Source organism: Erythranthe guttata, chromosome 6 (genome assembly GCF_056151865.1).
Source record: "Erythranthe guttata isolate IM_541 chromosome 6, IM_541, whole genome shotgun sequence".
NCBI classification, from domain to species: Eukaryota; Viridiplantae; Streptophyta; class Magnoliopsida; order Lamiales; family Phrymaceae; genus Erythranthe; species Erythranthe guttata.
This window is the reverse complement of record NC_142538.1, coordinates 5,518,656-5,545,687: the sequence shown is the minus strand read 5'-3', so window position 1 is coordinate 5,545,687 and position 27,032 is coordinate 5,518,656. Positions and strand designations below refer to the sequence as shown.

Sequence of the window (27,032 nt, the reverse complement as noted above, 5' to 3'; positions counted from 1 at the left end):
TAGGTACGAAAACTGTAAATTACAGCATGAATATCCTATAATTACGGACGCTATAAAAAATTATAGTGATCTTGGAATACATTCGGAACATATCAATTAAAGTTCCGACACGAAAAAGAATTATCACAATCGTTCCATGTATAAGCAAGCCCTTTACGAACACAAATTTCAGGACGACAAAAAAAAAAAAGAAAAAAAAAGAATCAACTGGCCAGTTTGAAAGCATCGATGAAAAGACCATACGTAAAGCCCATCTTGAAATTGTTTAAAAGTGCAATAGGAAAAGTGACCTTCGGTCTGCTGTAATAAAACCTCGTCACATATTCCGTGATCAAAACACACAACACTGCAGCAATCACATCGTTCACACCCAACGCCCCAAAAGACAGAGAGATTGTCTGGGCGACATAGAAGCCGCCCAATAGGGAAATACCTCCAAAAAGTGCCCTTCTCGAAGGGCGTTTGAAGTAATTTCGCGATACATCGGGTATGATTCGTAATATATCAACTAATCTTCGAGGCCCTTCGCTTTCCTGCACAGCTCGAACCCTAGAGAATCTCGATGAGGATCTTGAAGTATAAGTTAGGTGGCGATTGCTTTTCTTGGTAACTACGCCGAATCTGAGAAGGCCAATTGAAGTCAAAGCCATCGAATTCGCCATTACGGGAAGAAAAATATGCTAGTACGTGTCAGTCCATGAGAATTTCCTGGAAGAAAGAAACCGAGATGAATTCATTATCAACGAAAAAAAACCCAACCATAGTCTTTGAAAAAGCAATAACATACATTTTCTTACGAAAACTACATCCGGGAATAGGAAATGTGAAAGCCACAAAGAAAACCAAATTTCGATGCTTTTCTTCTCGATTCGGACAAAACGAGTGACGAATCTCCAAATTTTCCTAATGTCGTTGAAAATCACGAAATGTAAGTAAGGCGCACACACACACACACACATATCATATATATATATATATATATATATATATATATATATATATATATATATATATATATATATATATATATAACAGTTAATTATCATCCCCTTAAACCAAACAATTATAATAACTAAAATCACTTCAATTTTCCAGACTTCAAAAGATTAGCGTTGCATAGATTTGAATGATTTAACAAAACCTATTCCCCAACTTTCAAATCCAAATCCAAATCCAAATCCAAATCGAAATCCTTGGATCAAAATGCACTATAAACGAAATCAATAAATTGAAGCAGCAAATTCAAATTAAAACTGAATAACAGTTCGTCCAAGCATTTAATCTACCTCAAAATGGTGAATCAGATGGCGCAGCCGAGTGAGACTCCATCATTCTTTGCCGTTAGCTAACTCACATAGAGTGAGGAGAGAGAGAAGAGAGAGCGAGAGAGAGAGAGATGAAAAGGGGGGAAATTTGTGACCCACACACATAAAAATGTGATACGGTGTCGTAATGAGTTGGATAACGGTAATGAGTCCAGGCCTGGGTGAGTGTGAATCGCTCTTCGCTGGGCTTATTGACCAAAACGGAGGCCCAAAAATGCAAAATAATAATAATAATAATAATAATAATAATAATAATAATAATAATAATAATAATAATAATAATAATAATATATTATAATAATATATAATATATAATAATAATAATAATAATAATAATAATAATAATAATAATAATAATAATAATAATAATAATAATAATAATGGTAAATTACAAACACCCCCTGAGGTATGGTCAATTTACGAGAAAACCCCTCTTGTTTGGATAATTACATTTACCCCCTTTAACTATGATTTTTTCTTACACCTCCATCCGTATGGTGTCAAATTCAACATAATCATCTAGATTATGTGAAATGTGTTCTATTTTATACTCGTTTTGTGTAAAAATACAGTTTCTGATGCACCACAATCTTATATATACAAGCCAAAAAACACATATTACGATCATCTTGCTTCAAAATGTAGAGTTCGAATAAGATAAAATGGGTACAAAAGTGATAATAATCCATATAATCTATGATGATGCTAAAAATAGATCACCTTAAATAGTTGAGATCGAGGGAGCTGGGAGAGCAAAGTGGATCACTGCTCACGTGCTAGATGACCTTGAGATACCTGCGAACAAAGAACACGTGAACTAGGCCGGGGGTTGATCCGGCGGAAACCCCTCCGACGCTCAAGTCAGACGTGCGGATAGTCGGTAATTGTAGAGAGAATTCGAATAGAAGAATTGATTGAATAATAATAGCGTACCTTCATTAAACAAACTTAAGTTGTATTTATACTCTATTGATTGGGCCGAGATCAATTTATCGGGCTCAACCTTATTCGGATGTGATTGGACTTCCGTAGAAATAGCTATTAAATTGGGCATGTGGCCCAGTAAATATGGGTCTATTGGGCTGGACCAATAGACATATCATTAAGCCCCCCACTCTCGAATTGATGTGGGAGCGAATTGGAGAGAGTAACCGGATCGTGTCGAGAGTAGACAAGTATCTCGATCTTCTTGTTTCTGTCATGGACGTAGGGAAGGTGATTGGATCGAGTTCCGGTAAAAATTTGCACCGGAGAAAGAAATCGCGTGTTCCGATAGTACGCGATTAGTGTTATCCGGAGATATTGTGGCGGAACCCGGTGTGGAAGGTTGAGCCAGGAGAGATAAGGGAGAGAGAAGGAAAGAGAAAAGGGGGTAGGTGGGGTTGCGGGTATAACCCATGTGGGGTGGTGGAAAGAGAATGATAAAGTTGGGTGGGGTGGGTGGTGGGGCTGGTAGGGGGGTAGGGAGGAGAGAGAGAGGAGAAGAGGGTGGGTGGGGCTGGTAGGGGTAGGGGTAGGGAGGAGAGAGAGGAGGAGAGGGTGGGTGGGGCTGGTAGGGGTAGGGGTAGGGAGGAGAGAGAGAGAGTAAGAGTGGTTAGGGTGGGGTGGGGCGCGATCGCGCGGGGGTACCGCGCGACGCGCGGAGGGGGGTTACCGCGCGACGCGCGGGGGGGGGGGGGGGGGGGGGGGGGGTACCGCGCGTACAGTACTTTTTTTCCTTTTTTTTTTTTTTTTTTTTTTTTTTTTTTTTCTTCCTTCTTTCTTCTTCTTCTAATTCTTCTTCTTTTTTCTTTTCTTCTTTTTTCTTCTTTTTTCTTCTTCTTGTTTTTCTTGTTTCATTGTTCTTCATCTTCTTTTTTCTTTTTTTTGTTTTTTTTTATGGCACGTGGCCCAAGGTGAGTGGAATTGTAGGTTCTTCATTTTGTCTTCATATTTAGAGTAGATGGGTTTGCCAATTACTATTTCATTTGACGTTTATTTTGTATGACGTTGTCATTGGTTTGACGCGTTGCTTATATGTGTTTACATTTAGCATTGTGCGTGATGTACTTGATGAGGGGATCAGACTCTCAAGATTTTTTGATGGGGATCGTGCCCCTTGTTAGACCTCATGGGTCGTAAATATGTTAGGACCGTGGCCACGTTTTAAATGTAGAACCCAATAAAGACAGATAGAGAAGTTTATAAAATCAAGCTGGCCAGGCTATATAGATCATTATAAAATCTCTAAGTGTTCCCAGGGTTAATGTTGACTTGAGATAATAATTATGTAGTTGTTGAGTAATAACACCGAGTGTAAGGGAAATAATTTGTTTTATTCATTGCTTGAAAATGTGAAGGTTACAAGCCTACTTGAGGCAAATGTAACTAAACAAGTTGGGAGCGAATCGCTCAAAATAACTAAACTTGTACTAAATAGATGATATAGATGCTTCGTCCAATTCATGTAGAAATGTGAGAATGCATCATCCTTAAGGTAGGATAGCCCCCCAGTTTAGGATGATGCGATCACTAACAATGTTATGAGCTCTAGAGACTCCAAGTGTCATTGACATCATTAAAAGTCCAGAGATGTAGAAGGAGATTGTCAATGAGATGTCGACGATTGTCGTCGGCCATCTCGTCGTCGGGTGCTGAAGTGATCTTCATCTCTTTTCCTTTTGGGAGGAGCGGGGGTCGAAGCTTCTTCGATGCGCACGTGTTTCTCAGCGCGACTTAGTAGCTCTTCCAGATTGGTTGGAGGTCTTCCTGCAATGGATTCCTTGAATCTACCTTCCTTCAAATTTTGTTGAATGATTCCAGCGAGCATGCTTCCTCCCACGTTAGGAATTTTGTGAGATGCCTCTACAAATCGTTGAATGTAGTTGCGGAGGGTCTCGCCCTCTCTTTGGGTGATAGTGAAGAGGTACACAGGAGTCTTAGCGTACTCTTTGTTGATAGAGAAATGGTGGGTGAAGCGATCCGTTAGTTGGGAGAGAGCTTCAATTGACCCAGTGGGCAAGGAGTTGAACCAGCTCAATGCTCGTTCAGAGAGCGTTGTGCGAAACATCTTGCACATCGCCGCATCAGTTGGGCCATATAGATCTGCCATGGCGTAGAACTTTTCAAGGTGCTCCTGTGGGTCACTAGTTCCATCGAACTGCGGTAGACTCGAGACCTTTACCCGTTGGGGTAGTATCTCATTGATTATTGCGACAGTGAAGGGACTGCGCCTTATTGGAGGTATCGCCCTTCCACCAATGGGATTACCTATGTGGGGAAGGTGATTTGAACGAGACACCCGACTGTTAATTTCATCATCTCCTCCATTGCGTGGAGGAGCTCGTTGGCGTGAGGCGTTACCTCTTGAAGGTGAACGTGGGTCTTGTCGCCCAGTTCGTCCATTTTGGCGATGAGTAGATTGTTGCATTCGAGACCTAGGGTTTGAGGTGGATGCGGTATCCGCTGGCGGTGGAGGATGTTGTGGCACGAGTGGAGATGCAAGGGGAGCGCTGACTCCCGTTGTGGCGATATATTGTGCCACTGCTTCAGTGGCAGCACGAGCCGAAACTTCCGCAATCATGTGCTGGAGAGCCTCTTCGGTTATTTGAACCGTTCGGGAAACAAGGAGCGGTGGAGCAGGTAGTGGAGGCTCGACGAGTGGTGGATCCCGAGGGGGATTCACCTGAACCTCGCGAGGTGGATCCTGATTACGAGGAGTAAGTGGCAAGCCAGAGCTTCCACGAGGTGGAAGGATGTTAGCATTGGTACGTTCTCTCCGAGTAGATGACTCAGGGACATCATGCTCGCTACGTGATCTTGTATGCTTTCCCACAGACGGCGCCATTATGATGATGCTAACACTACACCAAATAAGCTATTTCCTAATGGATATATCCGTTAGAAAAATTATATGTAATGGCGAAAAACCGTTAGAAATACTGCGTTAGAAATTTGAGGTGCAAAATTTCTAACGGATATAAAGCGTTGGGAAAATTATAACATCTGTTAGAAAAAATAAATATTTCTAACGCTTGTATCCATTAGAAATGTAACTCTAACGGTTATAATTTGTAATGGCTCTAGAAAAATTCCTAACGGATATAGCTGTTAGAATTTTTATGACAAATTAATTAAAAAAAAATATTACCATTTTCAAGAAAATGGTAATATTATTATTATTATTATTATTATTATTATTATTATTATTATTATTATTATTATTATTATTATTATTATTATTATTATTATTATTATTATTATTATTATTATTATTATTATTATTATTATTATTATTATATATATATATATATTAAAAAATACAACTGAAAATAAATAAATGAGTTTAACAAATTTAATTGACATCTTCTGTAGCTCATACATCAACATCTATCAGCAGAATAAAATAATTGGATTATCAAAAAAAGATATTCTTCCAGGCATTGTTTTTGTTGGTTGAAAAGCCATCTTTCCCACATTACTTGCAACTCATATCTTGCTTAACTCTATAGGACCATATCCCAACTTCCACAACTCTAATTTCCTCAATTTCTTCAACATGGTAATTTTTTTCTGCAGTAAACTTGGTATGTTCCACTTTATACCCTGATTGACATTGCAAAAAGAAATCAATTAGAATAGTAATGACTGCTATTTTCTGTGAAAAAAAAAATTATACAAAATAAATGGAACTAAAATCCAGTATCTAATTGAAAATTCATAGTAGATCAACATTCATGAAACAAACATTACTTGAATAAAGCAATGTTAACAAGTCGCAGCAAGTACCCTTTGATAAAACTCACAAGCTGAAAATCATATATTCGATATCTGCATACAAAAGAAAGTTACGTAATAAGAAGCATGGTTTCATCATTGGGGTATACCTCTTCAAATACAAGAAAAAGACATACAAAGAGAAATTTCTCCAACTTCTTTCCAGATCCAATGTTTCTCACAGCTGCAAAGTCTTCATTGCTACAAATACTTACAGAGAATGAAAATTCAACATCCTTCTCATGCAAGAACGATAATTAGATAGAAATTTACTAAGAATAAAGCAAAGAGCATCTCTACCTTAATCCAACCAAAACCTCTGAAAATATAACAAGTTTGAAGCAATATTTGAAATTTAGATGAAGACACCTAAAGGCAATATAAATTAACTCGAAATTGGACAAAATCTGCACAACAGTCTATTTCCATAGCATTTCAAACTGAAGCATATACATTTATAGAATATTAACCCGAAGTAAATAACAGTTTTCATAAGAGATAACTGACCCGAAGATCGAAGAATTTGTATTCTACAAGCAACCTCAGGCCTATCGACGGTGACCTGTCTGTCAAATCTCCCAGGTCTCCTACTTTAAATGCCCAAATCAAAATCTCGATAAACATATAATTGACAGAATTTTGGAATAAAGAAAAATTGATATAGCTAGTTCATTAAAAGGGGAGCAAAGGGGAGTAGTAAATCTCAATTCGTGTCCAATCACCTTGTATACCTAGTTAATGTAGCAACATCAATACAATGCAAATCTTTTCACACATGATAATATGTTCTGAGGATGTCTCGAGCCTTCTCCTTGAGATATGGCCCATAGTTCGCCTGCACAAATACAAATAAATGAATACATTCATTTACCCATATATATTAGAGATCTTACACTTGAAAGCAAACCTATACAACCTCAGCCGACCAACCTTGTATCTCCACTTCTACGGCAGACAAAATATTAAAAAAAAAAAAAAAAAAAAAGAAAAAAAACTAAAGTTATACATCTAGTTCCATAAAACGCACCAGAAGACTGTCAGTTTTAATTTTGCAATCGATAAAACAAACAGGCACCCATGAAAAAAAAATCAAAACTCAAAAGGGGTATCAATACTCAATATAATGTGCGTTTTTTAGGTTGGTAAAATAACCGTATGATACAGATCGATGGTGAACGAAATCGAAAATACATATGACGATAGACACTACATTTGATTAAGAACCCTAAATAAATTAAAACTTCACTTAGTTTTAAAAACAAAATCAAATTTAGGGCATGTTCTTCAAAAAACCTAACACGCGAATACCATTGGAAGAAAGAGAAAACCTGAAATAGTGGAGGGCTTTGCGGCGGCGACGGTGGCGATGGCGGCGGCGGCAAAGGTTGAAAGGAAAGATGGCAAGCAATCAAAGGTTGTACTGTTAAAACAAGGGAAATGGAAAATTGAAAAAGAAATGTGCAGAAGCAAATGAAAGATAAAAGGGAAACGGCAAAATATTTGAGGTGAAATTGATTTTAATTTATTAAATTTAGTAATTATAATATTTGGTATAGTACGTACTAACGGAAATTTGCTGTTAGAATTATTATTAAACTTTTACAATTTCAAGAAAAAACAGTTTATTATTAATTGTAACGTATATGTTTAATTCTAACGGATATTATCCATTAGTAATTACTAACGGATATATCCGTTGGAAATCACAAATTTGTGCATTTAGAAAATGTCCATTTTGGTGTAGTGTAAAAATAGATCACCTTAAATAGTTGAGATCGAGGGAGCTGGGAGAGCAAAGTGGATCACTGCTCACGTGCTAGATGACCTTGAGATACCTGCGAACAAAGAACACGTGAACTAGGCCGGGGGTTGATCCGGCGGAAACCCCTCCGACGCTCAAGTCAGACGTGCGGATAGTCGGTAATTGTAGAGAGAATTCGAATAGAAGAATTGATTGAATAATAATAGCGTACCTTCATTAAACAAACTTAAGTTGTATTTATACTCTATTGATTGGGCCGAGATCAATTTATCGGGCTCAACCTTATTCGGATGTGATTGGACTTCCGTAGAAATAGCTATTAAATTGGGCATGTGGCCCAGTAAATATGGGTCTATTGGGCTGGACCAATAGACATATCAATCTCGAAGATTCCACTAAATTTGATGAGTTGAGGAGGGGATTGTAATTATCCAAACAAGATGGGAGTTTTCGTAATTTGACCATACCTCAGGGGTGGTTATAATTACCCTAATAATAATACTAATAAATAAAAAATGATTATAATTAATTATAATCTGTGTTCGTCGCCTCCACGACCACTAGACAAAGATGTATCTCACTAAAAATCCAAGAAAAGAGAAACACAATTTACACAATCATTATCCTCAACCTTTACATATAGTAAAGTCCAATAGTCGGACAATTGTTCCAATTTATTGGGAAGTTGATCGATCAAAATCAAGAAATTGATAAAAATTAAATCTTTGAAGAACCCACCGTCCCTTTTGACTTTTCAACTTGAATCTGATGATGGGTCGAAGTTTTTTCCTAATTTTTCTGGTTGCACTCTCTTCCCTTTTCGTGTTGCTCCATGGCAGCCCCGGTGATGCTGATCCCCTTTACCAGTAAGCTTTCCGGCTCTGCTTTTAAGCTGATAATCGCTTTTAGTAGTGTTAATTTGTGTCCTTTTGAATTCCTGATAATTGCAGAGTGATAATGCACGGCAGGTGTTTGATGATTTGCTTGTTTGGATTGTTTGAGCTTAGATTGTAATTTTTAGTGTCTGCAATTAATTTCAGTAATGCCCAAACTTTGTGCGTGTGTGTGTGTGTTGCCAATTGTTATTCTCCCACAAATAGTGGTACATACTGATTACATAATTGATGATTATTAATTAGGGCTTATTAAGAATTAAAGCTATGAATTTAGTTTTAGATACAAGATTTTGAGGTTATGGGGATAATAAAATAAAATAAAATGATGGCTGTTGCCAAATCGATACCTAGCCAGTTCAATAATAAATGTTAAATAAATGAAACTTGTGTCTGTATAGGAGTTTCCATTAACGAGTTTCAGGTGAACTTTCGATCGTCAAAGTAAAGATACGGTTATCGCAGAAAGTCGAAACCTTCCTATTGCTTCGCCTTTTTTTTTTTCTCTTTTTTCGTTATAAGTTAGCTAGGCAAATTATATCTAGCAGTTTGCTGTTTATTTCACACCTTCGAAACCTTCATCAACGAACCTTATTACGTCGAAAATCGGAACCATTAATTTTGGGAATATTTACTTGAAATTGATTTATATCACGGATATTCAACGGTGCTGCTAGGTCTTGCTTAAAGCAATGCGAGAAAACGGGATGTGTGGGGAGCAAATGTTTTAAACACTGCAATTTTTCCTCAAGCGGAGATTCCACAAACGGGCCATGGTATCTACAAGAACCGCTCTACGTACAGTGGAAGCAATGGGGTTGCCTTAGTGACTGCCGTTATCACTGCATGTTATCCAGAGAAGAAGAAAGACAGAAAATCGGCCACGAGCCTGAGAAATATCACGGGAAATGGCCGTTCAAACGCATATACGGGATTCAGGTATAACAAAACTTCACGGTTTCTTTTATTTCTTCTGATATATACATACATACATATATATGTATATATATAATGGAGTTGATTTTTTCTAGGAACCGGTTTCTGTGGCTCTCTCTGCTGTTAATCTTGCGGTGCAGTTTCATGGATGGGTGTCGTTTTTCATTCTTGTGAACTATAAACTGCCGTTTAGACCTAACAAACAGACGTATTACGAGTACACTGGGCTGTGGCATTTGTACGCCGTCTTTGCAATGAATGCTTGGTTTTGGACTGCAGTTTTCCACACACGGTGAGATATATTTAACATCAGTGTTTTTCGTCATAATTTGCAATTGCAGTTACAATTATATACTCCCTCCTTTCCGTTTTAATTTTGTAGATTTTTAAGTGTTGGGATTTTTTGTATTATGCAGAGATGTTGAGTTGACGGAGAAGGTGGATATATCGTCTGACGTGGCATTAAAGGGATATTCCATATTTCTAGCTATAATACGAGCTTTCAATGTGAGAATCGAGGCTGCTAGGGTTATGGTTTTAGCTCCCATATTTGCTTTTGTCGCAACCCATATCTTGTACTTGAACTTCTACGAGCTCGACTATGGTAAGCACATTAAAACCCTATTATTATTCAGTAGTATTTTATATAGAAATTTGTTATTTTCCGAGTAGTGTAATATTGTCGGCCCGTTGAGAAATTTTACGTGTATATTTGGGAAAAAATATTACATTCCGAGTTTTATATAATATTATATTCTTTCACAGGATGGAATATGAAAGTTAGTGTGGCGATGAGTGTAGTGCAGATTGTGGTGTGGGCAGTTTGGGGAGGTGTGAGTCGTCACCCCGCGCGTTGGAAGCTGTGGGTGGTTGTACTCGGTGGAGGTTTAGCAGTACTCTTGGAGATTTACGATTTTGCCCCGTATTGGGAACTGGTTGATTCTCGTGCACTCGGTCATGCAATTATGATTCCTTTGACCTACCTATGGTGGAGTTTTGCACGCGACGACAGCGAATTCAGAACGTCGATTCTCGTCAAGAAGACAAAGTAGCTTCGGTTCCGTCGAATACGGACCCGTCGATCTATTTTCCACGTTTCGTTAAGATCAATGATTAGGAATTAGGGCAATTGTGGGCCTATCAAGAAACTTTTTTTTTTTATGTTAAAATTATTTCTCAGTGTTATTTGTGAATGATTGTAGGAGAATCGAGTTTATTCAGTGCATTTTGTGTTTATTAAAAAAGAATAATTGACACCTACAAATTACTAAATAAATTAATCAGAATTAATTAATGATCAAGACAAGATGGATTATCACTCAATAGAATCTAAATATCATTTAATATTTAAGGGGGCAACTATTTTGAATACTAACTTTTGCTTAGTTGAATACTACCTAGTTGAAAACCACAATTGAGTACATATTTTTAAGTTTTTTCTTACTTTAATACCAAAATAAAAATAAAAGTACAAAAATACCCTTTCATACAAAATACTAATTACATTAATTTTTCTTTGAAATTACCTATTTGAAAACCAAATAAAAAAAAAAAAAAAAGAAAAAAAAAATCAAACACAAAAAACTCCCTCCGTCAACCTCCCTCCGTCCACGCCGCCCGACGCCGCCGCCGCCGCTCCAACCATCGCCGCCGCCGGACGCCGACGCCAAACACCGCCTAACGCCGCCCACGCCGCCCAACGTCGCCCAAAGCCGCCGCCGTCGTCGTCTTCGAATAGTAAGTTATAGTTGTTTCGATTTTTTTTTTCTTTAATATTTATTTAAGATTTGAATGTTTGATATGGGTAATTAGGATTTGGTTGTTTTAGGTTAGAATGATCGTTAATTAGTAATGGGTGCATCTGATTTCAGTCGATTTGAGCATTGATTTGAGATTCGTGGGTCGGTTCTTCGTTCTCCATTTTCGACCTGTACATGTCGAATTTCGATGAATTTTCGACAGGTTGTTGTCGAAAATTCATCCAAAATCGACATGTAGATGTCGAAAATGGTAAAAATGTTGAGTTTGGATTTTGTAATTTTCGACAGTTAACTGTCGAAAATGGGTTGCATTTTCGACAGCAACCTGTCGAAAATGAAATCCATTTTCGACAGTTAACTGGCGAAAATTACCCCATATTTCGACAGGTTTCTGTCGAATTTGAACTGTGATTTTTTTTTTTTTTTTTTTTTTTTTTTTTTTTTTTTTCTTCCTATTTTTATTTGCTTGTGTTTATATTATGTATATTAATTTTTATTTGTGTGTTATTTTGCAGTGGAAGAACCACGTCAACCTCGTATACCTCCGACTGTCTCGAACCGTAAAAAGAGGAAGGAATTATCCGATAAAGGCAAGGGCATAGCAGTCACGACCAAGAAAAAGACCACGACCAAGAAGAAGTCTGGAGAGGGTTCTTCGTCAACGAATCCGGTGCCGGCTCTACATTCGACTGTACAAGTTGGTGATTCGAGCAATGAACCGGTCCTAGGTCCCGAGATACCGGAATTGTACACAAAATTTGATAAGCACATTGCTTATCATATTGTGAACGGAGGGCCAGATCGTTCGGAGCGCGGCTCAGAATTTCGAATACGAAATCACACAACAACTTTGAAAGGTTGGGAGCCGGCGCCGTTTATTAAAGAGGTAGTACAAAGATGTGGTTTAATGTCAGTTGTACAGGCATCGTACAACACTGTGGACGGCCATCTACTTAGAGCCTTCGTAGAGAGATGGCAGCCAGCTACCAACACATTTCACTTACCTGTTGGAGAGATGACCATCACACTTGACGATGTGAGTTCGTTGGTCGGTTTGGCAGTTGTTGGGCGTACCGTATCCTGCGAGCGTTTGGTCCGTGATTCCAAAACCATTCCCAGTACTTTGATGTTCCAGTTGCTAGGTGAGTACCTGGACGATGTAAACAAGAAGAAAGCGGTCAAGTTGGAATGGTTGAAGGCTAAATTTAGCAAAGTGACCATGAGAGATAGTGCGGAGAAGAGGACGTACGCCATTCGGGCGTATTTGTTATTTTTGCTCGGGTGTACTATACTGTGCGACAAGACGGGCAATATGGTAAGCGTTGAGTACCTAAATCTTGTATCTGATTTGGATCGGATCGGCGAGTATGCTTGGGGCACTGCATGTCTTTGCCGGTTGTACGATGAGCTTTCCTCAGCCTCACAAAAATCAACGAACTCGATGGCTGGCTGGCTGACGCTCTTTCAGTCATGGATTTACGAGCACTTTCCTTATTTGGGGGGTGGCACATTGAAGACGGAATTCGAGGGGCCATTAGCGAGCCGATGGGAGCCTCAGTCAAAGACTACTTCAACGCCTGAACGAGCGTCGTACCTGCGATCTCGATTAGATGATTTGATCCCCGATCAGGTAACATACCAGTTTAATAATTTGTTATTACTACTTAAGTAGGTTTTTACATCTAATTTTTTATTTATTTTAATAGGTTATATGGTCACCGTATACGGCTATTCGTGATCGTTTCCCGATGCCAGATTCTGCTTGGTTTAGTGGGATGATATGTTGCATGGACCACTTCGAGGCATATCATCCGGACAGAGTGTTGAGGCAGTTCAACCGGGTGCAAATCATTCCAGGTCGTGCATACATGTCAAAAGATATGTACAAAGCTCTAGTTAGCAAAGGTCGACCGGTCCAGAACTCAATTTTCGTTGCGTACGGCGAACGATTCTCTGATCGGTGGGAGGAGTATTGTCTGGACGAGGAGTCGAGGTCCGTTGAAATTGAACTCGGGGAGGCGGACACTTCGCCGGACTACATGAATTGGTTCCGACCCAGATGCATGTTACAACTGAGTAGGCATGGAGCCCATCCTCCTCGACCCCAGGCGGATCGACCTCGACCCCATGAAGCTCGTCCAGAGGGTGGTACCGATAAGGAGGTCCAACTTTCACAAATTTTGGAGTTGGTGAAGGGTACACTTAGCGAGGTGCGGGGACTTGCGCCATCCGACGCTCATACGGTCATGTGGGGGACCCTAAATGATATTGTCAGATTGATCGAGCCGGATGCCCCACCACCACCACCTCCAGGTAGCTCGATAGGGCCACTTCCACCGCCATCGAGCTCGTCCGATGCCCCACAGGCGGTTCTGAAACACGTGTTTAGTAGGAAGAAAAAAACACAGGATTAGTCTTGTATTTTTTTAGATGGATGTTGTTTTATGAATTTTATTTGTTTTACTTGCTTTTTAATTTAGTTTTATATGGATTTTGGTTGTTTTAAATGAAAATATTTTTGATAATTTGAAATATATTTGGGATTAGTCTTGTATCAAATTATTTTTATCTTACATTGCAATATATTTGGGGTTAATTTCACAAAACTAAAAAAAAAAAAAATTACAAATTTTTCAAAAAAAAAAAAAAATTTGATACAGCTCAAATTCGACAGCTAGCTGTCGAATTACACACAGTAATTCGACAGCTAGCTGTCGAATATGAGCTGTATCAAAAAATTTTTTTTTTTTAAAAATTTGTAATTTTTTGTTTTTGTCCAAAAACACTTACAATATGTTTTTTATGTTACATTGCAATATATTTGGGGTTAATTGCACAAAAAAAAAAAAATTGCAATTTTTTCAAAAAAAAAAAAAATTTGTATACAGATCCAATTCGACAGCTAGCTGTCGAATTACACACAGTAATTCGACAGCTAGCTGTCGAATTGGATCTGTATACAATTTTTTTTTTTTGTGAAAAAATTGCAAATTTTTTTTTTTTTTTGAAATTAACCCCAAATATATTGCAATGTAACATAAAAAACACATCTAAGTGTTTTTGGACAAAAAAAAAATAAAATTGCAATTTTTTCAAAAAAAAAAAAAAATTGTAAACAGCTCAAATTCGACAGCTAGCTGTCGAATTACTGTGTGTAATTCGACAGCTAGCTGTCGAATTTGAGCTGTATACATTTTTTTTTTTTAAAAAAAATTGCAAATTTTTTTTTTTTTTTGTCCAAAAATACTTACATGTGTTTTTTATGTTACATTGCAATATATTTGGGGTTTAAAAAAAAAACATAGTTTTTTCAAATAAAAACCCAACACTTAATAACATTGAATGTATCACCAGTAACTTTACATATTTATGTTGGGAGAACTATCACCATTGTCTGATATAGTAATAATCTCGAAACTCTCTCGCGTGGCAACATTTTGACCTATTAATTCTCGAAATGCTGTAATCCGACCATCCATTTCTGCAGGCTTCCAACCATCAGCTTTAGGATCATGACACCGGTACCAATAATCGGCGATAGGAGGTATTGGACAATTCTTGTTCAATACAACATGCACGAAGTGACAGTTGTCGACGAATGCCATACCGTGCTCTTGCCTCTCGCTGAAAAGCTTTGGATCGCTCAATAGGGGAAGGAACGTGAGACACTGATACTTGGATAAGTAGACAAGCACAATATTGTATGTTGAAGCAATTACATGACCCATATTTGGCAAAGACATCCAATGATCACGAGTTGCAGGAACATCCCAGTTACTCACAATAGCTTGCATGCTTCTAACGGTTTCTTCGCCACGGTGCATGGTCGTGTAAGTGGAAAAATTAGAAGTCAACTCCCGTAGCATGTCATCTCGCACTCGACCCCATTCATCTTCTCCAAATCCCATCATAGAGGCAACTGCCCGAAATCCACAGTGTCCATCTGAACCGACATTGATGATTTCTCGAACGTGCATACGAAATCGTGGATGGATCGTGTCAATGTACTTATTCTTGCCGATCAAACCTGGTGGCAATCCCACATCTGCATCTTCAAATAATGGTTTGACCGACTCTTGTGTCGGTATAGTGCTTTTTCCTGACTCTTGAGTTGGTATAGTGTTGAAAGAATCATTCGAATGCCCTCGTAATCTCATCAGTACAGGTATAAGCTGCAGTATATTACATTTCATTACAACTCAGCACAATTATAAAATACAACTTCAATGAAATGAGACGATAGTAGCGACATTTACCTTTGGAGAACAACTAGCTTGCTTCGATTTTTTTTTCTTTGGCTCCACATACTCAAAATGTGATTTGTCCCGAGTGCTTGATTTGTCTTTCCTACTTTTTGCCGGTCGACCTTTGCTAACAACTTTTTCACTTGGCTCCGTAAGGTTAGTCTTCTCTGGGTGGGTAAAATGTCTCAAATGGTTGCGCAATCGAGTTTTTGCATCGAGATCGGCACATTCAAAGAGCTTCTGGTATTCCGATAATTCTTCGTCGATGGTTGGTAGGATGACTTGGCCTGTGGTCGCGACGGGCTCCATACTCATGTGTTTCCAATACGAGCCTATTAACTCAAGTGGGATAGGACATTTGTTCACAACAACATACTCATGAAGTTCATGGCGACATGGTAGACTGTGGGTTGTTCGAATGGCGCAACTACAACCCATATCGCTCGGTTGCAATAGTTTCGCATTGTCCACCTCAACTTTGAGTAGTTGTAGAGCGTATTTTGAGATACTTCCACGAAGCTCATTGTATATCAACGTTTTGAAACTGTGCTCGTAAGTATTTTTACTTACTTCAAAGGAAGCCTTGATGTCATTGTGTTGTTCGACAATTTGATTGTGGACTTTCGTATACAAATCCACAAATGTGCCAGTTGAATTACGCACATCCCTTTTCATTCGTCCGTGTGCCCCCTCCACCCTATTAGAAGTGTACGTTCCAAAATGAGTATACTTATTTGTCCACACCGATACAAGTCTCTCCTTGTACGGATCCAACCATGAATTAGCTACATACTCTATAGCCGGGAGATAACCAATAAATGTTCTTTTCAAATCCTCCCAATCCTCATTGAACTCCTCTATGGTATTTCTTTCAATAAGAGCCGAAAAACTCGACTGAAATTGCTTCCATTTGGTGATGTCCTTTGGGAACAATTTCTTACAATTGGCCACTATATTCTTGTTCACATGCCACCGACACAGCAAGTGATGACTCGATGGATACACATTGGCCACTGCTTTCATTAAACCCAAATCTCGATCTGTTACAATGCAATTAGGCCGAGGACAACTGGTCATGGCCTCCTTCAAACAACGCAACGCCCATTCAAAATTTTCCGTCTTTTCGTGGTCCAAGTAAGCAAAGGCAATTGAGAACGTCTTGTTGGTACAAGTAAAACCCACAATCTCAAGAAATGGGAGTCCGTAACGATTGGTCTTGTACGTGCAATCGATGACGAATACGTACGGATACGACTGTGCCAACTTAATGCATTTCGGGTGGATCCAAAACAAGTCGGTAATCGCATTCAACTCGTTCGATCTATGGTACGAGAGGTATTCATCTTCTTTCAACTTGACAAACAATGATTGCAATTGAGATCTCCCATCCAATTCACTGAAATTTAACTTAGAGATAGTATTGTAAACTGTCTTCATACCAGTTACATTAGACGGGTCCTTTTGCTTCAATGCTCTTAGAATTGCCCTTGGTTTCACCATTGCTTTCTTCATAGTGTGAACAAAGGAACCAAATCGACACTTAAGTGTCGAATTATGATGCAATTTTCGACACTTAAGAGTCGAAATTTTGGGTAATTTTCGACGCCCAAGTGTCGAATTATGATGCAATTTTCGACACTTAAGTGTCGAAATTTTGGGTAATTTTCGACACTTAAGTGTCGAAAATTGCATCATAATTCGACACTTGGGCGTCGAAATCTAAGGGTAGTTTCGACACATACTTGTCGAAAAATAGGTGTATTTTCGACCTGTATGTGTCGAAAATACATGGCGAGCTTTAAAAAAAAAAAAAATTCAAAATCGATGTTTTAGCTCAAAAAATACATGAATACATACCTGAATGGGTTCTCCTTGCTCGTAAACTACCATTCTATTGTCATTTGAGGCCATTTTGCAAGTTGTGTAAGGTTTTGATTTCTTTTGTTTTGGGGTTTTTTAGGAGGGTTTTGGGGAGGGAGAAGAAGGAGGTGGAGGAGGTGAGGGGTTTGGGAGTGAGGAGGGAAATGTTTTTTTTAGGTTTTTGATTATTTGGTTTTTAAGAAAGAAAAATAGTATTTGTAATATTATTTGGTTTTAATTTTCATTAAGGGTATTAAAGTAATTTACAATTAATTATTTAATTTCTATTTTTTTGGTATTCAACTAAGCAAAAGTTAGTATTCAAAATAGTTGTTCCCAATATTTAATTCATTACAAAAATGATGCAAACAAAATAATTCAAGTACGGGTTCAAATAGAATAACTCCATAACGACACGTCAGCATCCATTTCCACGTCATCATCAGTGTACTGATGATGACGTGGAGGCATCATCATCAGCCCCTCCGCCATATTATCCACCAAACCGTGCATCCCAAACATCATCTCTTCATCCATAAAGTACATATTTTCCGGCGACGCCGTATAATTATTAGCGGCGACGGCGGTTTCCTCCCTCGCATCGCCTCCGGAATCCGACGATGACTGGGGACGGAAAGCCTCCGCGGCCTCCGCGGCAGTCTTCTGAATGTCCTTGGCATCCGCGGAGGCCGGAACAGGCAGCCTCCACGAGGAGTCGGCGAAGTTGAGGCAGGCCGACCGGCCTCTGAGAGCCAGCGCCGCCACGTCATGGGCGCGCGCCGCCATCTCGGCGGTGGGGAAAGTCCCGAGCCAGATCCTAGTCTTCTTGTTGGGCTCCCTAACCTCGCAGACCCACTTACCGGAGTCCCGGAGACGCACGCCGCGGTACACGGGGTGGCGAGTCTCACGGAACTTCTTCCTGCCGGCGCGTTTCTTGGGGTTGTTGGAAGCTAGATTCACTTCTTCGTCGGAATGATTCTTCGAGGTGAAGCACGAGGACTGCTGATCAGATTGAGGCAGCACCTGCGGTTGCGGAACAGAGTACTCTGTACTATAATAATAGCTCGAGATATTCTCCATTAATGTAAAAAAAAAAAAGAAAATGAAGCTTTTTTAAATGAGAAAATCAGTCACTGTGATCAGATATATCTATGTGGGAAATTAATTGTGAGGTGTGCTAACTTTTGGGGCACAAATTAAAGCTAAGAATAAGTGAGAGTGGGAAAGTAAGAATAAATTAATTTAATTTAATGTAAGTAAGGGGTATATATAAGCAGCAGAAGTTATTAATTACAGGTATAATGAATTATTGATAAGCTGACCACGAATTTGTCACACACGGGAATGGCGATAAATAGACAGGCTGGCTTGATTGGGTGTGCTCCCGCGCTTTTCTTTTTTCTTTTTTTTTTTACTTCAACCAGAGCGCTATTGGGGATATTTTTAATTAGTGCTTATACTAAATAATCCAGATATTCTTTTTTAATTCACTACTTTATTGCAAGTTACACTCACTAACCACCACATGAAACAAAACTTGATGTGGTGGCACTCCTTCCCCCTCTCTTCTGCTGGAACCAAATATTCATGGGAAAAAAAATATGAAAATTTGATGGTAATTTTGGTGGTGATGCATGCACCAGAGATTTAATTTTTTTTCTTCAGTTTATTTTAAACAAGTTATGTAACTAACTATGCAAATAAGTTTTTTAACCTATCTAATTAAGTCAAACTTCAAAGTAAAATTACATGAAATACATATTTTTTTGCTCATTTATTAAGCTCTGTAAATAAGTTTTCTAAGATGTTTGTATATGTTGCGTAAGTGTCGTGGGATGCCTCGATCAATTCTTAGTTTTAGTTTTTTCTTCAGTGTATTTTAATTAAGTTGTGCAAATCATCGTTATAGTTACTGTTGATTTTATTTAAAATAAGTTGTTATTTATTAGTATAATTAAGTTGTGCAAATCATCGTCACCATTATTAATCGTTTTTCAAAAATAATTTCATTAGAGAGACTCCAAATCTGGGGTCAGATCTGAAACAAGACTCGGTTTTGAATCTATAGAGAATATTCTTTTAGCCTTTAGGGGTCTTCAGCTAATTTTTCATACATAATTACTTTTGTTATAAAAATATCTTCATTGCGCAAAATATCGCCTGGATCTAGCATTTTTCAAATTTAATAATGACTCATTTGTTTAAGGTACAAGACACTAGTGGACGCCCGTTCGCCACGTGTCCTATGCATCAATCAGTGTTTAGAAGGCACAAAGTGTGAAGTTTCGTATTATTACAAAAAGCTAAAATTATATTCTAGGACTCTGGGTCCCACTAATTCTATTGCTTTCTAATTAATTAACCCAGACAAATATAAATTATCAAAAAAAAAAAAAAAAAACCCAGACAAATAAATAATATTAAAATAAATAACCCACTTGTGATTTATCAGCCCCGGGCAGTACGCAAATGGGTAATCTCATAAACAAACAAAATAGCACTTTTGGATGACGTCATATAATTATAAATTGACCAGACACACAGTTTTGACAGTTATTAACTACCAACGTTAGTTTTTTCCTTTTTTCCGTTTTTGGCCGGGAAGCAAGCGCGTGGAACACATTCGAAAGGAATTGTGAAAGTAAAAGTTGAGAATAAATAGTTTATTTTAGGGTAAATTCCACTTTACCCCCTCGTACTCTGTCTGAGAGTCACTTTACCCCCTCGTACTCTCAATTTTATCGATTTACCCCCTTGTACTTGTACAATTTCCCAATACAGCCCTTTCCTTCAATTTTTGTCAATTTTGACTCTAACGCCATTTGGTCAACTCTGTAAATTACAAAATTGCCACCGCCTATAACGCGTCGTTTCTCCTCCGTCAATATTGTCATTTCTTCTTCTCCCACCACTTCTCCTTCCAAGATATCCCCAAATTGAACCCCTAACTTAGTAAAAATCAAGACCCAAAAATTGATCGATTCCACCCAGTGCAAAGAAAAAAAATATATGAATGTGTGAAACTTTCTCTTTTCTAATCTCGAGAGTCAAAATGGAAAAAAATCAATATTTACGTCAATATTTTGATTCTTGACCAAATGGCGTCAGAGTTAAAATCGAAAAAAGTTGACGAAGAGGGTTGTATTGGGAAATTGTACAAGTACAAGGGGGTAAATCGACGAAATTAAGAGTACGAGGGGGTAAAGTGGTTCTTGGGCAGAGTACGAGGGGGTAAAGTGGAATATACCCTTTATTTTAAGAGCAACTTGGCTAATAGTCCCTAATTGGTGATAATAAAAAGTGATAGAGACAGTTTTATAAATATTTGTCTATGTCCCTTCTTTCCATATCATCTGGTCGTTTTTGAAAAAATATATATATATTTTTTTTAAAGTTATTTATTATGTATTTCTTAATTTTGCAATTACTACTATGAATTTATTGAGTGAGAATAAATGGTGAAATAATGACAAGAGTTTTCTTAGTCACTTATTATAAAGGGAAAATTAGTAAGATCGTCCCGGAAGGAATAACCTAGTGGTTGGACCAAGTGAACCTTTACCAATTGATCTAGGTTTAAATTCTCTTGTCAACGGTCGCTAGGTGGAGCTTGTCACACATGGTTAGCCTAGTGTGGTTTATCTATTTCGTATGATTTGCAAAATATTATATGAGAGTGTAGGTTTACCCAGTGCATTTATATGGTTAGTTACGGGTTCCTCCATTACAAAAAAAAAAATTAGTAAGACCTCCTCACATTTGGATAATTCATGTAGGAGACGACCCCGTTTTTTTTTTTTTTTTTTTTTTTTAATTCGAGAGAACTGCTTTCCCTTTAAAACAATTACTACTCAAATTTAAATTATCCATTGGACCCTCTCGGAACCTTAGTTTCATTTCTTGCAGCGGCTATATGCAATACTAATTTCAATTGCTGAAATGTTAAATGTCATTTCAATTTTACTAATACAGTTTTGACTTCGAACCTGATTTTGACATATTTTTATTTTAATTTTGGCAAAATTCGAAACACGAAAACTGTTCTTTGGGTTATCTTTCTAATCCAATTTAAATCCGCTAGATTGGATGCCGTGTGACAAAGTTATGCATGAATGAGTCACATTCTGATTTTAGATACCTCAATACATCAAAGTTGCGGGCAGTATCACTTGATTCATGTATATCTTTCTCGTCCGACATCCAACATTGGTAATTCAAGTTGGATTAGAAAACTAACTCGAAAAACTACATATTCTATTTTTCGGGTTTTGCAAAATTAGGAATAAAAAATGATCAAAATCATGTTTGAAGTCGAAACGGTATTATTAAAGCTCGAACGACATTTATCACATCCCTTTCAATTGTGCAAGATCAAATTAAATTTTTTCAATGTATAAATACTATAATAACCTTGCTTGTTAGAAAAAATAGAAAATCCAAATGTGCAATACCAAAAACTCTTATCACAAAACCACAAGACCAACTCTTATCTTCCCCATCTTCCAAAACACAAAACATTTCTCCTTCCTCCTCCATAAACCCACAAAACCTAAACATTCAAAATCATCAAAACTCAGCAAATCTTACAAAGATGGCAAGTATGGAGTCAGATAACATCAAAATAGAAGATTCTATGGTGGAAGAACACCAGAAGGTATGCGTTTATGTGTTTTTTAGCTAAAATATCGTTTTTTTTTTTTAAATCCCGCACAGACGCGTTCGACATGTATTGGTCGAATTTGATAGGTAAAACTCGACACTGAGATGTCGGTTTTGTAGTAGCAAATTCGATATTTCACAATGTCGATTTTTCTGCTATAAACTCGACATCTCAGTGTTGATTTTTACCTAACAAATTTGACATACTGTTGATATCGAATTTTTTGGGTCTTTTTTTCAACGCTTAAGTGTCGATTTCTAGCATAGTTTTTCGACACCTTTGTGTCATTTTTTACCAGTTTCAAATTTAACTTTTTTCCTCTTTTTTTTTAAGGTTAAACAAAATGAGGAATTAGCATTTTTTAGGCGGATTTAGGTCGCTCATGGTTGTCAGCGGCGGGACTGGCGGCGGCGGTCATCGAGGAGATTGCGGCGGCGAAGCTTGGGCGGCGCAGGTGTGGCGTCGGGAAGGGTTTCACACGGGGGTGGGTTATTTTTATTTATTTTTTATTTATTTTTATTTTACGTTTTCTTTTAATTTTTTGTTTTTAATTATTTGTTATTTGGTCTTGCATGAGCAAATAAAAGCCTATTTAACTTATGAGTATATTTATCATTTCATCTTAATAAAATAGAATATTTTGGAATATTTCTTTAATTTGGTCTTGCATGATTGAAATTAGTATCACATATAGTCACGGCCTTCATTTTTCAGTTATCTCTTTTATTTTTTCCGTTTCTTTCTTCTCTCTTCTTCATTTTTTTTCCTCTTTTCTTCGGCAATAGCCTCGATGCCAATAGAAAGTTTCGTTATAGGAAGGGGGAGGAGCTAGTTGACCACTGCAGAACGAACAGTTAGACAAGAAATATCATAGCTGAGGCCGAAAAACCTAGTATGGTTGATTTGTTTTCCACTGTTTCTAAATTTGATCTACAAGGAATACAATGACGTATGACTGTATATTTTGGGAAGGTAATTGATCTTTTCATCAGTTTGATCGATGAAATGTGGTGGCGGTGGTGTCAGAGGGGAGGTGGTCGATGTTGGAGGGGATGCACGTAATGAGAAGAAGATAATGGAACGACAAATTTTAAGATTATAAAAAATTTGAAATGAACATGGATTTATCTCAAATATTGGAATAAAGGTTGGGTCTCTTTCTATTTAAAAAATAATTAAATGACACCTACAAATACTAAATAAATTAGTGAGAATTAATTAATGATCAAGGCAAGATGGATTATCACTTAATAGTATCTAATTAAAAAAACGAACCAAATAAAACAATTCAAGTACGGGTTCAAATATTACCCAAACAAGAACATTATCCACGCTAGTTGGCAGTTGGCACCTACTACCACTAATAAATTAAAAGGAGTAACTCCATAGCGACACGTCAGCATCCATTTCCACGTCATCAGTGTACTGATGATGATGAGGTGGAGGCATCATCATCAGCCCCTCCGCCATATTATCCACCAGGCCGTGCATCCAAACATCATTTCTTCATCCATAAAGTACATATTTTCCGGCGACGCCGTATAATTATCAGCGGCGGCGGTTTCCTCCCTCGCATCGCCGCCGGAATCCGACGGACGGAAAGCCTCGGCGGCCTCGGCGGCGGTCTTCTGAATGTCCTTGGCATCCGCGGAGGCCGGAACGGGCAGCCTCCACGAGGAGTCGGCGAAGTTGAGGCATGCCGACCGGCCCCTGAGAGCCAGCGCCGCCACGTCGTGGGCACGCGCCGCCATCTCGGCGGTGGGGAAAGTCCCGAGCCAGATCCGGGTCTTCTTGTTGGGCTCCCTGACCTCGCAGACCCACTTCCCGGAGTCCCGGAGGCGGACGCCGCGGTAAACGGGGTGGCGCGTCTCGCGGAACTTCTTCCTGCCGGCGCGTTTCTTGGGGTTGTTGGAAGCTAAATTCAGTTCTTCGTCGGAATAATTCTTCGTGGAGGACTGCTGATCAGATTGAGGCAGCACCTGCGGTTGCGGAACAGAGTACTCTGTACTATAATAATAGCTCGATAAATTCTCCATTAATGTAAAAAAAAAAAAAAAAAAAAAAATGAAGCTTTTTTTAAAAGCAGAAAATCAGTCACTGTGATCGATCAGGTATATATCTGTGGGAAATTAATCTAACTTTTGGGGGCGGGCACAAATTAAAGCTAAGAATAAGTGTGAGAGTGAAGAGTAAGAATAAATTAATTTAATTTAATTATGTACAAGTGTAAGTAATTAAGGGGTATATATATATAAATATAAGCAGCAGAAGTTATGAATTATTGATAAGCTGACCACGAATTTGTCACACACGGGAATGGCGATAGGATGCCAGCCTGGTTGGGTGTGCTCCCGCGCTTTTCTATATTTTTTTTTTACTTCAACCAGAGCGCTACTGGGGATATTTTTTATTTACTGCTTATATTAAATCCAGATATTTTTCTTTAATTAACTACTTTATTGCAAGTTACACTCACTAACCACCACACTTAAATTTTACCACATGAAACAAAACTTGATTTGGTGGCACTCCTTCCCTCTGTTCTGCTGTTACCAAATACTAAAAAGGAAAACTGATATGCATAATTGGGCCAACCCAATAGGCCTACAAATTACTCACATACTGGGCCACGAGCCCAATATCGAAGATCACTATCACCGAGGCCCAATCACCTTCAAGCAAGGTTTGGGCCCGACAATCTCAACTAAGCTATAAATACACCAAACTTAAATTATTTACTCCCTCCGTCCCAATTTAAATGTCGTTTTGGGTTATTTTGCACATATTAAGAAAATCAATAAATGTGCATAGATTATAGTAAAAGAACATATAAAATTACAAAAATATCCTTGACATTAATTGATTCTCAACTAATTAATTAAGAGTGATTAAGGGTAAAATTGAAAATAATGCAATTAATGCTTCATTGAAAATCTAAAATGACAAATAATTTGGGACAAAAAAAACTCTCTAAAAAGACATATAATATGGGACAGAGGGAGTATGTTATAAAAATATCTTCGTTGTGCAAAATATCGCCTGGATCTAGCATTTTCCAAATTTAATAATGACTCATTTGTTCAAGGTACAAGTCACTAAAAGGAGTGGACGCCCGTTCGCCACGTGTCCTATGCATCAATCAGTGTTTTAGTAGGCAGCAAGTGTGAAGTTTCGTATTATTACAAGCTAAAACTATATTCTAGGACTCTGGGTCCCACTAATTCTATTTCTTTCTAATTAATTAACCCAATCAAATAAATAATATTTTTTTTTTAGATGAACAAATAAATAATATTAAAATAACAAATAACCCCACTTGTTATTTATCAGCCCCGGGCAGTAGGCAAATGGGTAATCTCATAAACAAACAAAATAGCACTTTTTCGGATGACGTAATATAGTTATAAATTTTGACCAGACACAACACGGTTTTAACAGTTATTAACTACCAACGTTAGTTTTTTTTTTTCTTTTCCGTTTTTGGCCGGGAAGCAAGCGCGTGGACCCCATGCGAAAGGAACTGTGAAAGTAAAAGTTGAGAATAAATAGTTTATTTTAAGAGAAACTTGGAAATATTTGTCTCTGTCTCTTCTTTCCATATCATCTGGTCGTTTTTGGAAATATATATATATATATATATATATATATTAAAGTTATTTACTCCCTCCTTCCCATTTTATTTGTCGTTTTGAGCTCATGCACACGTATTAAGAAAATCAATAAATGTGCATGAATTCTACAAAAATCATAATAAAATGACTAAAAAACCACTCTTATTTATTGCTCCATCATTAATTCTTTTAATAGTAGTAAGGGCAAATTTGAGAAAACATAATAAATGTGCCATTGAAATTGTAAAGTGACAATTATTTTGAAATAAAAAAATATCTCTAGAAAGACAAATAAAATGGGAAGGAGGGAGTATTATATATTTCTTAATTTGGCAATTACTACTCTTAATTTATTGCGCGAGAATAAATGGTGAAATAACGACAAGTGTTTTCTTAGTCACCTATTATAATTAGAAAATTAGTAAAACCGTCTCAAAAGGATGATCTAGTGGTTGAAGCAAGTGAGCCTTTCTCAATTGACCTAGGTTCAAATTCTCTTGCCAACGGTCGCTAGGTGGAGCTTGTCACACATGGTTAACCTAGTGTGTGGTTTACCTCTCTCGTATGGTTTGCAAGCTATTATACGAGAGTGTATGTTTACCCAGTGCACCTATATGGTTAGTTGCGGGTTCCTTCATTACAAAAATAAATAAATTAGTAAGACCTCCTCTCATTTGGATAATTCGTGTAGAAGACGACTCCCTTTTCTTTTTTTAATTCGAGAGAACCGCTTTCCCTTAAAAACAATTACTACTCACATTTAAATTATCCATTGTACCCTTTCAGACCCTTTCAGAACCTTAATTTTATTTTTTTGCCGCGACTATATGCTATACTAATTTCAGTTGTGCAAGATCAAATTAAAAAAAATTAATGTATAAATATTGTAATAGCCTTGCTTGTTAAAAAAGTAGAAAAATCCAAATGTGCAATACCCAAAACACAAAACCACAAAAACACCTATCACAAAACTACAAGACCAAAAACTCTTATCTTCTCCATCTTCCAAAACCCATAAAACATTTCTCCTTCCTTCTCCATAGACCGATAAAACCTAAACATTCAAAATTATCAAAACTCAACAAATCTTACAAAGATGACAAGTACGAAGTCAGAAGACATCAAAATAGAAGATTCTACGGTGGAAGAACCCCAGAAGGTATGCATTTATGTATTTTTTTTAGCTAGAATATCGTTTTTCCTAAAAAATCCCGCACAGACGCGGT

General features: G+C 37.7%; 5 protein-coding genes and 1 long non-coding RNA gene across 10 annotated transcripts; 1 reads left to right on the top strand and 5 right to left on the bottom strand.

Moving 5' to 3' along the window:
• Positions 1-4: 4 nt before the first annotated feature.
• NPQ6 (YCF20-like protein (DUF565)) lies at positions 5-1,426 on the bottom strand. Of its 2 annotated transcripts, XM_088819651.1 has the most exons (3): positions 1,287-1,383; positions 788-903; positions 5-708 (listed from the first exon to the last, which is right to left on the bottom strand). In XM_088819651.1, the coding sequence occupies exon 3, from the start codon at positions 660-662 to the stop codon at positions 204-206; it is 459 nt and encodes a 152-aa protein (XP_088675777.1). In that variant the 5' UTR covers positions 663-708; positions 788-903; positions 1,287-1,383; the 3' UTR covers positions 5-203. The 2 variants fall into 2 exon arrangements, with proteins under 2 accessions (XP_088675777.1, XP_088675776.1); XM_088819650.1 differs by lacking the exon at positions 788-903 and having other exon boundaries at positions 1,287-1,426.
• A 4,243-nt stretch (positions 1,427-5,669) lies between these two features.
• On the bottom strand, positions 5,670-7,036 carry LOC148769956 (uncharacterized). 4 transcript variants are annotated; one of them, XR_016031517.1, is made up of 4 exons: positions 6,974-7,036; positions 6,803-6,915; positions 6,057-6,670; positions 5,670-5,909 (listed from the first exon to the last, which is right to left on the bottom strand). It is a non-coding gene; the product is annotated as an uncharacterized LOC148769956 (long non-coding RNA). The 4 variants fall into 4 exon arrangements; XR_016031515.1 differs by having other exon boundaries at positions 6,057-6,667; XR_016031518.1 differs by having other exon boundaries at positions 6,812-6,915.
• A 1,344-nt stretch (positions 7,037-8,380) lies between these two features.
• On the top strand, positions 8,381-10,972 carry LOC105977922 (uncharacterized). The gene is made up of 5 exons (XM_013003322.2): positions 8,381-8,708; positions 9,413-9,674; positions 9,767-9,963; positions 10,088-10,275; positions 10,437-10,972. The coding sequence occupies exons 1-5, from the start codon at positions 8,611-8,613 to the stop codon at positions 10,721-10,723; spliced, it is 1,032 nt and encodes a 343-aa protein (XP_012858776.1). The 5' UTR covers positions 8,381-8,610; the 3' UTR covers positions 10,724-10,972.
• Positions 10,973-14,715: 3,743 nt separating this feature from the next.
• LOC148769955 (uncharacterized) lies at positions 14,716-16,210 on the bottom strand. The gene is made up of 2 exons (XM_088819649.1): positions 15,688-16,210; positions 14,716-15,603 (listed from the first exon to the last, which is right to left on the bottom strand). The coding sequence occupies exons 1-2, from the start codon at positions 16,111-16,113 to the stop codon at positions 14,791-14,793; spliced, it is 1,239 nt and encodes a 412-aa protein (XP_088675775.1). The 5' UTR covers positions 16,114-16,210; the 3' UTR covers positions 14,716-14,790.
• A 1,715-nt stretch (positions 16,211-17,925) lies between these two features.
• On the bottom strand, positions 17,926-18,746 carry LOC105977288 (dehydration-responsive element-binding protein 1B). The gene has a single exon (XM_013002592.2). It carries the CDS (start codon positions 18,613-18,615, stop codon positions 17,926-17,928), a length of 690 nt encoding a protein of 229 aa, XP_012858046.1. The 5' UTR covers positions 18,616-18,746.
• A 4,642-nt stretch (positions 18,747-23,388) lies between these two features.
• LOC105977289 (dehydration-responsive element-binding protein 1C) lies at positions 23,389-24,323 on the bottom strand. Its single transcript, XM_013002593.2, is given in 2 exon segments — positions 23,389-23,685; positions 23,688-24,323. Coding segments are annotated over 2 exon segments (666 nt in total). The 5' UTR covers positions 24,232-24,323; the 3' UTR covers positions 23,389-23,563.
• Positions 24,324-27,032: the final 2,709 nt, after the last annotated feature.